We start from the raw sequence: 12,181 nt of genomic DNA on the forward strand, positions 1-12,181 counted from the left end.
GAATGTTATCTCTTTCAGAAAACTTCTGTGGGTCTCATAAGCATGCTGCTCGGTGCCTGTGTGCATGGAACTACATGATGTAGCACCGCCTGGTATGAGCCTACCGGACACGACTACTTAAGTATCAGTAGATAGGGCGGGCAAGGATGGTGCCGATGCCTAAACGGCTATGGCCGATGACAGTAACGTGGCTCATGGTAGTGGTACATGGCAGCAACTTTCTGCCCCCTCTAAAAAACAAGTTTAAGTAAGTTAACCTTTCGGTATAGAGAACGCCTGCCAACTTTCTGTATGAATTCCGTTTATTTGACCCTGACAAGACCAATGAAATTGGCTGAAAATTCCTACAGGCCAAATTAAACAAGAGGCAGAAAGGACGCCAAAACACGCCACTGATTCATTTGGCAGTATTTGTCTTGATCCTAACATGTCTTCGAATCGAATGCACATCCGCATCCTACAGGTTAAAAGTAGAAAACTAACAAAAGAATGACATTTGAACTTCTAAACAAAGTAGAAATCAAATTCGCATCCAATTTTTGAGCAAGGAAAACATAGCATGTCTTCAATTCTGGCAAAAGCGAAAAGACAAAGCTTGCGAACTTTACCTTCACAGAACGAAGCTTTACTTATAATGTCCATCATCATCACCCTCAGAGAGCACTTCATTTTCGTCTATGAAGAACCACAACATGTTGCCCTTTTTACACTTTCCAGCATGTTTGATACTCTGCATTCATCAAACGACTTCGCAACTACTGCAAACGGGATGTAGGCCCATGCCTAAACTAATCGCTTCGAGAGCTCGTCCTGCGATGCATGCGATTCTCCAGAATGCCATGAAGATGTGACACATGCCAGCCACTAACTCAACATGTAAAAGAACTTTTCGTTTGAATGTGCTTGCTTTTGTAATCAGACTGAAAACAGTATGTCGCTGTCGTCACACTATGTGAGAACTCGTTCAGTTGGCATCTATGGTCACCATTTTGTGATGGCAATGGCTATGACGCTGGCTAGGCAACTGGTTCTGATGACAGGCTGTTGTGAACACCGCGAACACTGTTTTGGCTTTGTATCAGATTACACCACCCAAGAAATTTTAGGACAAACTTTTTTGAAAAGATGCTAGCGTTAAAGATGGGTGAATATTGTACTTATTCATTCTGAGCTACCGTTTTGGCTTTAAAAATAATATCTTCTTAAGGCAGGCAGAAAAGAGGCGTTTTAGACAGGAGATTTGACTTCAGTTTGAAGCATTCACTGTACCCTAAGTGCCGCCAAGACCACTGCTGCCGCTATTGGAGTCACCACTTGGATCACCCTTGGGGTCGAGCATTTGTGTGATGAACAGGCAAGTTTGAATTATCTGGAGAAACCTAATTTCAGAAAAGGAAATAACGAAAGTTTGGTGCCACAGAAATGTATGGGTGCAGGCCGGTACCTTCGGTATATATCAAATTAACCGAAAGGTAGAAATAACCGATGCTGAATTAATGGAATTCTATTCTGCTGCCTAAACCGGGCCTCAATGTAGTAAATTTTACTATATGAGCTGCATTTTGCCCATTTTCACTTGTTAGGCACTGAGTACGAACATCTGCTATCTTACCACTCCACAGTTCTTTTTGAGCACGCTAGCTGTAAATCTCACTCTATGCACGGGTGTGCATCGAAATGTACTCCCTCTTGTCAACGTGCATGAGTTGTGGATTCGCAAATGAAGACAATGGTGTTTCAAGCAAACAAATATGTAGAGAGAGAGAGAGAGAAAGAGAGAGAGAGACAAGTAATGAAATTTAACAAGAAAAAGAAAGTCCAGTTTGGAACCTTACACTGGCGGACGAAGAAGGATATAATAGAGCAACACAGAGCACATACGCTCAATCACAGCTGAGGAACTATTTCAGCTACGTGGCATTATTGCATTCAAAGGTCAATACAGTCGAATTTCGTTGATTCAACCTCAACATGAGACCAACAAAATTAGTCGATTTAAAAGAAGAGGTAGACAAGGCACCCTAACGTACCACTACTTCATTCAATGGTATTTGCGCAATCGTAGCATGCCCCTGAATGGAATGCAGCTCTAGTTTCTATGGGTTAAAAACATAAACCTGATGTAGAAATCACATTAGAGCTCCTAAACAAAGTAAAAATCTCATGTGCATCGGGATTTTCAAACAAGCAAAATGTAGCATGCCTCTGATTCTGGCAATCAGAAAAAGATGAAATCAGCAAAGGTTACCTTTCGAGAATATAAGTGTATTTACACTTATTGTGCATTATTCGTTACTCTCTGACAGCACTTTATCGCTACGGACTACAATATGTTGTTCTCCATACAGTCCATAGCACGTTTGATATTCCACATTTATAAAACAGCACAGCAACAGTTGCAAACAGGATGGTGGCCTGCACATATACACTAACCACTTCACTTGTTCTTCCCGCGATGCATGCCATTCTCAGGAATGGAGAAAGCCTGGTGCGGCTTTGTTGCCTCTAGCTTAGCATAAAAAAAGAGCTTCATCTTTTGATTGAGCTTCTCTAATCAAACACTGAAAATGGCTCCTCCTCGTAGTCATCCTATGCAAGAACCAGTTCTGTTGCCATCTTGTGATGACCCAGCTTGTGATGACCATGACAATGACAGTGGAAGTAACGGCAAGCTGTTGCTATCAACACCAACATGGTTTCGTATTAATTACACTGTGCAGGCCATTTTCAAACCAATTTTCCTGAAGAAGGAAATTCATTGAAGATTATGATAATCTCTAGCGCAAAATTTTAGCGCAGCTTGATAAGTGTTTTAATTTCGCGATACATTGGCTGGCGTGGACAATTGGTCTTGTGCGGCATGTTGCAAACGGAGCGAAGTTTGGCGCGACTGCCTCGCTAATCTGGAGATCGCGAGAACCAGCGTGTGGGTGATGCATGGGTGCGATTCACGGAAGCTGCCGCCGACAAACCTCCCAGACGACGCGCATTACTCTGGCGCCACCATCGCCGCACTGTGCTTTTCTTCGCATGCTTTTGCCATATCCTACTCCCCTTTCGACCTCATGCTTCTGCTGCGCCCTCCTCTCCGCTTTCCTCCTTGTGCCTCTTCCCTCTCGCCGCTTTTTTTATGCCCACTGCGTGCGGCATTCGCTCCCATCTTTTGCTGTGCTCGTTCGCTCGGTTAGGCCGGGAACGCTGACGAAAAGTGTGCGTTAGAGATAGGTAAGTACAGTAATCATGAATAGTGATTTGCCATTTTTACTTGAAGATCTTTCTAGGGCCAGCTAAAAATAGACATTTTCGGTGGGAGATAATGTGTCTTTGTATGCATTCACTGTCCCCTAGCACCGTTAAGGCAGATGACGCTGGCATTGGGGTGACGGCTGAAGTTGCCATATTGGTTTGGCACATTTATGCCGACCAGTGAAGTTAAAATTATGCAGTGAGGGCCTATTTCAGTACCAGCCGGGACCTTCAGTCAGGATCGAATTCATCGAAAAACTGAATTAGCTGAAGTCGAATTAATGAAAGCCTACTGTAAATGCAGAAGGGCAGCGGATTGGGCGAGTTGGTGTTGCATGGTAACAATAAAAATTCAAACAGCGCATAAACGACGGGACCAGAATGAGGAGGAGACAAACACGGCCGTGTTTGTCTCCTCCTCATTCTGGTCCCGTCGTTTATGCGCTGTTTGAATTTTTATTGTTACCTACTGTAAATGCTGTCTCAGTATTGTTTCCATTCATGTGTATTGTGTCCCTTGCTCCTAAGAGCTAACCAACCTCACACTCTCCTGAGCTTTCTAGCATCTCTAGTTCCACGGGCACGACAAATGAGGCAACACCCACACTCCCAGCATCTTTGTTTCTGTAGCGGCAGCAGCATCGGCGTCGCACGAGAGTTGACGCGGACGCTAGCGTCTACACGAGGCTCGAGCGGCTGGCGCGTTCCGGCGCGGGCTAGCGTTCCGAAGATCATTAAAAAGAATGCTACGCTAAGCGACGGAGTGTCGGTTCTTCCTCTCCTGCGAGAGCCTGATACTTTGACGGTCTACGTGGTCGCACGTCGCCACAGTTTGGTGAACCCGGACGTGATATTGCCATACGCTCCTGTGGTAGAGACGACCATGGACCAGACCGACGCTACGAGAGCTCAAGGCCAGAACCATTCCGAGGAACGCGGTGAGCCCTCCTGTTCCGCCATCGCTGTCCGCCTCCCACAGTACTGGGACCAGCATCCTTCGGCGTGGTTTCTTCAGGCCGAAGCGCAATTTCAAGTCGCTGGTATCCGCTCTCAAGCCTCGAAGTTCCATTACGCCGTCGCAGCGCTCTCGCCCGCCGCCATTGACGAGGTAGCAGATTTATTGAACTCCCCATTGTCTGCCGCCGCCTATGACGATCTCAAGGCAGCACTGCTACAGCGCACAGCAGCTTCACAGCGTTCTCGCATCCAGCAGCTTCTGTCCGCTGAAGAACTCGGCGACCGACGCCCTAGTCAACTTCTTCGCCGAATGAGCCAGCTGCTCGGAAACAACGCGAGATCCATCGACGACACGCTGTTGCGCGAACTGTTTTTGCAACGACTCCCAGCTAACGTGCAGATGGTCCTGGCGACAGCCTCTACCATGGACCTTACCGGACTTGCCGCTTTGGCCGACAAAGTCATGGAAGTAGCCATCCCAACCAGCGCAGCCACGTCACCGTCTCCGGGTGACAATACAACCGCTCTGCAAACTCTTCCCTGCTCCTCTGCAGTGCAATCTCCGCTCGACTCCTTGTGTGAGCGCCTGGAACGCATCATCTGTGGAGCGGAGCATCGCCGCGCGTCTCGTCGCCCACGCAGCCGTAGTTCCAGCAGATCAAGACGCACGGGCACTCGCAATGAAGCCTCAACTACAACGCCTGGCGTTTGCTACTACCACCGCCGTTTTGGAAACGACGCTCGTCACTGTCGGCGTCCCTGCGCTTGGCAGGGAAACAGGCCGGCCGACCTCTAACGGCGACGAGTGGTCCGGCCCAGCACACAAGTCGCCTTTTCTACGTGACGGACAGAGTTACAGGACAACGATTCATGGTCGACACAGGTGCTGACGTCAGCATTCTACCCGCCCAGCGCTCCGACCGAAAAGCGACTCCTGTGTCGTTTTTGCAAGCCGTCAACGGCACCAGGATTCCAGTTTTCTCGTCACGCTCCGTCATGCTAAACCTTGGCCTTCGACGAGCGTTCCGCTGGATTTTCCTGGTTGCAGACGTCCGTCATGCAGTCATTGGAGCAGACTTCTTGCATAACTACGGACTCCTTGTCGACATCCAACGACGCCGTCTCATCGACTCCGTGACCCAGCTATCCGTTCCCGGCGTCCCATCATCAGGCACATCGCCCATAGCGCCTATTTCTGCCATGTTGGACGAACCTTTCGCCGCACTCCTACGCGAGTTTCCCACTTTGACGCGCCTACCGGACTGGACGCAACCGGTGCAACATGACGTGTGCCATCACATCGTCACCTCCGGCCCACCGGTCTACTTCCGACCCCGGCGTTTGTCCCCGGAGAAACTCAAGATCGCTCGCGCGGAGTTCGAACACATGCTGCAACTTGGCATCATCCGCCCTTCTTCCAGTAACTGGGCATCACCACTTCACATGGTGCCTAAGAAGACGGGCGACTGGCGCCCCTGCGGCGATTACCGGGCACTAAACAACGTCACAGTTCCTGATCGCTACCCTCTACCGAACATTCAGGACTTCACGGTAGCGTTGCATGGTGCGACGATCTTTTCTAAGATCGATCTCGTTCGCGCCTACCATCAACTACCGGTCGCTGAAGAAGACATTCCCAAGACCGCCATCACCACGCCCTTCGGTCTTTTCGAATTTCTCCGCATGCCTTTCGGTTTACGGAACGCGGGCCAATCCTTTCAGCGTTTCATCGATTCCGTCACCCGAGGTCTGCCTTTCGTTTTTGCATACATTGACGACCTCCTCGTGGCAAGCTCTTCGGCCGAAGAACATCTTCACCACTTGCGGTTGTTGTTTTCACGCCTTGCCAGTAAAGGAATTGTCATCAACGCCGCCAAGAGTGAATTCGGTCAAACAGAACTCGAGTTCCTCGGTCATATCGTCGACGCTAACGGCATTCGACCTCTGCCGTCCAAGATTCGCGTCATCGAAAACTTTCCCCGACCGACCACACTCACCAAGCTTCGCCAATTTCTCGGATTCGTCAATTTCTACCGCCGATTCATTCCCGAGTGCGCACGACTTATGGCTCCGCTAGACGCTCTCCTGGTAAACAAGCGCAAACAAGAGTTTCAGTGGACTGAAGAGGCCGCAGACGCTTTTGCAAAAGTCAAGTCTGCCCTCGCCGACGCCACGCTGCTTAGACACCCAAAGCCAGACGCACCCACTGCCATCATGACCGACGCTTCAAATACCGCCGTTGGTGCCGTTCTGCAGCAATTCATCGAGAATGAGTGGCATCCACTCGCTTTTTTCTCCAAGAAACTGAAGCCTGCGCAGTCCCGCTACAGCGTTTTCGGCCGTGAATTACTCGCTGTTTACCTGGCTATCAAGCATTTTCGCCATTTCCTCGAGGGCCGTGCATTCACTGTCTTGACTGACCACAAGCCCCTTGTGCACGCAACGAATCGTTCGGCGTCCTGTTACTCGCCCCGCGAGATTCGACAGCTTTCCTACATCTCCGAGTTTACAACAACGTTCCGCCACATCAAGGGCACCGACAACATTCCAGCTGACGTTCTGAGTCGTGTCAATGTCGTTTCCACGTTGACATCGGAACCTTTCATCATCGAGGCCGACTTACTCGCCAGTCAACAGCGTGACGACACTGAACTTCGCACACTCCGGAATTCGTCAACGTCCCTGAAATTGGAAGACGTCGTTGTGACCCCAGATGGTACGTCCATCGTCTGCGACACTTCTAACGACACACCTAGACCATACATTCCGGCATCCCTTCGCAGACGCCTATTCGAAACCGTGCACAACCTGTCGCACCCTGGCATACGCGCGACACAGAAGGTTCTTTCCAGTCGTTTCGTTTGGCCTCGGCTAAACGCGCAAGTTCGCGATTGGGTTCGCTCCTGTTTGTCGTGTCAACGCTCGAAGATCCAGCGTCACCCCATTCCGCCTGCCAAGTCTTTTCTTCCACCGGATGCTCGTTTTGACACCGTACACCTGGACCTCGTCGGCCCTCTTCCACCTTCGAAAGGATACTGCTACATACTGACATGCATCGACCGTTACACGCGGTGGCCAGAAGCTACACCTATATCTGATATCTCAGCGCCCACTGTTGCAGCAGCGTTCGTGTCTACGTGGATAGCAAGGTTCGGCTGCCCATCCACAATAATCACAGATCGCGGTCGACAGTTTGACTCAGCGCTCTTCAACGAGCTACTCAAACTACTCGGAACGACACGTTTTCGCACAACTGCTTACCACCCGCAGTCCAACGGACTAGTTGAACGTTTTCACCGGCATCTCAAGGCCTCCCTTATGGCACATGAATCACCGGAGAAGTGGGTCCTACATTTACCTCTCGTCTTACTTGGCATCAGAGCCGCACTCAAGAGCGACCTAGGTTGCTCCTGTGCTGAGCTAGTCTACGGTACCCACCTACGCCTTCCGTGCGATTTCTTTGTCGCCACCCCCCAAACGCCTATGCCATCCCCTGCCGACTACGTAGCCGAACTGCAAGCTTTCTTCAGCCAGATGCGCCCCGTGCCTACACGTTCACAAGAAGCAAGGTCCCCATACGTTTCTCCCGCACTCAGCTCTGCTACCCACGTTTTCGTGCGTAACTGTGCCGTGCGGAAGCCTCTACAACCACACTACTCCGGGCCATATTGTGTTCTAGAGCGTCGTCCGACGACGTTTGTTGTGAATGTCAACGGCCGATCAGACACAATTGCCCTGGAACGTCTCAAACCCGCCTACATCGAAGCACCCGCGCCATCAGCTCCACCTGTATGCGACGCGACCGTGCTGCATCCTTCGTCGCCGCCTGCGCACGTGACACCCAAGACCACCGCGAAGACACGCCGCGTCACGTGGACTTTCCATCGTTCGTCGAACTTTCCTCCTCTCTAGGGGGGGAGCCCTCTGTAGCGGCAGCAGCATCGGCGTCGCACGAGAGTTGACGCGGACGCTAGCGTCTACACGAGGCTCGAGCGGCTGGCGCGTTCCGGCGCGGGCTAGCGTTCCGAAGATCATTAAAAAGAATGCTACGCTAAGCGACGGAGTGTCGGTTCTTCCTCTCCTGCGAGAGCCTGATACTTTGACGGTCTACGTGGTCGCACGTCGCCACATTTCTATTGACTAAAGCTGCATTGACCTTTGTTTCTGTTGTGTACTGCATCATATGTTGTGAATAAACCAGCAGGTCAATGCTTGTGCAATACAGTTAAGATAATTGCAAAAGGCATCTGACACATACACAAGGAGGAGGATGCAGAAGAGAAGCTTACTGGAAGCCAACTGCCCGGAATGCCAGAGAATGTGCTGTGCTGCAGGTCACGTTGGGTGGGAACGTGCGCTTAGCAATGTCACACACAGACCTGCCAGAGAAGACAACCACAAAGAATGGCATGGTTCATGAATACGCCTGATGCTAAATGGACACTGAAGAGAGGCATCAAATCAAGCTAAACTGGTACAATGTGCTTCTGAAATACTGAATACAATTATGCCCCGATATAATGAAGTTAGCAAAATCTGCACTTTACTTCGTCATATTAAAATTTCACTACATTAAATTTTGACTGTGTATTGAAAAAAAGACAGCTGCGAACAATTTTTTTTTTCACGGAGGAGACTGTAAAAAAGATGTATATAAATTCGGCTGAAATGAAAAACAAATTTCAACAAGAAAAATCAATTTCATTTAATTTATGAGTCGGCCCGACTACAGTCACGATTTGATGCCATTTCAACAAAGACCTCTTCACATCAGCCGTACGACACTCATAAAAGCAGAAAAAATGGAGGTCCAATGCACTGTGGTGAATGGTGTAAGCCAACCTTTCACAGCAACACCACCGCTGCAGCTTGCCAACATAACATCTAGTGTCATTTAGTGTGGGACCTCGTCAAATGCTATGTTCACATCAGCCAATCACCCTCCACCACAGTCTGGCCAATGCAGTGACAAAACCCGTCCAAAAAGTTATGTCAGTGATGTAAAAAAAAAAATTAGCAAGATCTTATTATTAGCAAGATCCATTATGAATTGGTTCTACAGAGCAGGAGCAGTGCCGTGGATAAGTGCAATAATCTAGCAGCTCAGCTCCAAAAACCTTCTTGCAGGTGCATGTGCTCACCAGAAACACTCACTTACAGTAAAAGCAGTACTCCTTTAGTTTCTATATTTCAATTGCTTTCAACAGCAGTAATGCCTCTCAGCATATGTGTCCAGAGACATTCCTTTTTTTTTTCTATCCTTTCCCTTTTCTACAAAAGACAGAATTTGTGTGAAACCGAACACCACAGTTTCGACGTTAGCGTGCCACAGGGCTGCGTCAGCCGTCGCCCAGTGTGCCGCTGTGCGCACACTTGGGCCACAAAGAGGATACCGAGTGCTACGCACACAGGAAAACAAAGTATTGCCCTGAGTTTCCAGAAACCATTTATTGTCATAGGAGGCACCTAACACAGCATAAATGCCTGGTCCCAGGGTTCGCGTGAACCAAAGGGCTCCTGCGCCTATAGCATGTTGCTGTGAGAGCAAACGCTCCCGCAACACGACGCTGGGAAAAGTCCCTGCGGTTAGATGCTTTCTCTCGCAATAGCTCAGGCAATCTTCTTTGGTCTGGGCCTCTGATAAGTGCGGCTCGGTGCAGTTCGACCACACACTAGCACTAGCCACCGCTCTTCGGCTTAGCGCCCGGAACAAATCAGCACAAAGTGCACGCTCGCCATACGGGCAAAGGCACAGTACGTGAGCTCAAGTTCGACACACAAAGGGGCCGGCGGATGAGAGGAAAGCGCGTACATACTCAGTGCTGTTCCCAGAGAGAAGACTCGCGTTCCTGTTGTGAGCAGCCCCCAGCAGCTCCTGGCGACGCGAGTGCGCCAACCACCAACCATCACAAGTGAAGTGCCACCGCCGAACACCATTGCGAGTGCAAAGGGGAGAGGCGTAGGAACGACAGCACAGGTGAATGCTGGCGCAAAGGCGCTGGGTGCCTCAATCCCTATAAAGTAAACTGCTGCCTTCTTGCCCAGCGATACAGCTTTGTCTGGTTTTCGTCTCGTAGCTGCCAGCTGCTGGCAGGTTGAACATATCAGCTGAGAATCCGTACTTTCTTTCAGAGAGTCGAGGATAGCTTCTCTCGACTTCCAAGATCATAGATGGTGTGCCCTGTGGTGTCTGCAAATGAGCAAGGGCACCCTCGTTTTTCTGATTGATTGAGATTGCTAGCAATATAGTACAGTTCCTAATTGTTCTCAAGTGAGACTCGAAGAAGGCCTTGCATTTAGTGCTGCTACTCATGCTGTTACTGTCACTGCCTCAGCAGGCTGGCACATAACCAGCAGGGAGCACTGGCCACGACAAAAACGCCACACTGGGCATTCCTGCAATGCACCGATGCGAATGCATGATTATGATGCACGGTGATGCAATATCTAGTGCTTCTGCTTGACAAATCATGCCAACACCACTAATTCTTCAAACTGGAAATGAAATAATTCATTATAGCTGGCCTAACTTGTTTGCGTCTCAATCGCCCATAATTGTACACCTGCTATATTGCCGCCGTGTGCAACTATACCTTCAAAAGCACTTATATTTTGGCTTTGTTTGCTACCTTATCTGTCACAGACATGTAAATGTGTAGCTGGGGCAGCTAGTGCCTGCTGGTTCACTAAAAGCACGGTGTTCAAAGGTGAAGCTGTCGTGAGACATGAACTCGCATGTTGCCATGGGCTAATGATGTGCGATAATAAAGGCACTGAGGGTGCTCATGCGAAACATATGTGAAGTGTTAAAGTAGATAGTTTCCCTTGCACATTTCAGGCGATCTGGGAGTGAAGAAAGTTCACTGCACAAACGTGCAAACTGCAGAAAATTTCAGAGTGTTCTGCACATGGTGTCTTATATAGCACCTGTGTTACACTGAAGATCAATCAATCAATCAAACATCAACACAAGGCAGTGTGACACACCTGTTGTAGACGATGCAGAGAAATTTGGCTGCAGGCCTCAACCTAGCATATTCCACGAGCGTAGATGTCTTGCCTGTCCCTGCACGATGACAAGCAACTTATGTTCACCAAAGAGTTTGCCCTGATGAAGAAGCCATACTTGCCGTAACTGAAGTGTAGCAGTAATAAGTCTTTAGCCACAAATATTTTTTGTTTTCAGGTCGCTTCCTCTCCACAGGTGGATGCAAAAGAACTTACCGTAAAAACCCGCATATAATACACTTTTTTTTCCTATTATTAGTGTCCAAAATTTTTGCTAGAAGTTTTGGTTTCGTTATTGCTGAGTCGCTATGGCTTGACTTCGTTACTGCTGCGTGGCTACGGCTTGGCTTCCTTATTGCTGCATGGCTATGGCTTGGTTTCGTTATTGCTGCCTGACTATGGCATCATTTCTTTATTGTTGAGTGTGCACCTTGGCAGCACACGTACAAACCACGCTTCACGAAGTGCATCGTTTCTATTCCGCATTGAAGGACCAAGATGTCCGGACCACGAAAACAGTAATCAGCTCCTTTCAACAGAAAGGTTACTTTAGCCACACAGGACATTAGCAACAGTGCGGCCTAACAGTGCGGCCTAGGAGACAGTTTGGCATCAACGAGAAAAGAATTCGCGGATAAATTTGACAGAAGGAAGCCCTTTTCACGTGCAGCAGAACGCAAAGAAGCTTTCGCGGCTCGAGGAGTGGGACATTCCCGGAAATCAAACTCACCCTGGCGGAGTTCATACACCAACAGCAAGCTGCGCATCTAGCTGTGAGTGTGGAGCTTATGCAGGCAAAAGCTAGGGAACTTGCAAGAGAAAAAGGGCTGCCGAGCTCCGCCTTCAAAGCTAACAAGCACTGGATTTATCGCTACATGTGCCATGCTGGTTTTTCCTTATGCTGCTGAACTTCGATTTAGCAAAAGCTGCCCGAATCGTTCGAAGAACTGCTTTTAGCTTTCCAGCGCCA

General features: G+C 49.2%; 1 protein-coding gene across 1 annotated transcript in view; it reads right to left on the reverse strand.

The window, feature by feature from the left end:
* The window catches only part of LOC135899220 (F-box DNA helicase 1-like), a 170,647-nt gene that overhangs the window by 73,434 nt on the left and 85,032 nt on the right, over window positions 1–12,181 (reverse strand). Inside the window, exons 8-9 of the mRNA XM_065428484.1 lie at window positions 11,191–11,269; window positions 8,493–8,582 (exon numbers count right to left, since the gene is read on the reverse strand). Coding sequence (XP_065284556.1) covers window positions 8,493–8,582; window positions 11,191–11,269 — 169 coding nt within the window. The remainder of the gene's footprint in view (window positions 1–8,492; window positions 8,583–11,190; window positions 11,270–12,181) is intronic.

Source organism: Dermacentor albipictus, chromosome 5, assembly GCF_038994185.2.
Source record: "Dermacentor albipictus isolate Rhodes 1998 colony chromosome 5, USDA_Dalb.pri_finalv2, whole genome shotgun sequence".
In the NCBI taxonomy this organism is placed as follows: Eukaryota; Metazoa; Arthropoda; class Arachnida; order Ixodida; family Ixodidae; genus Dermacentor; species Dermacentor albipictus.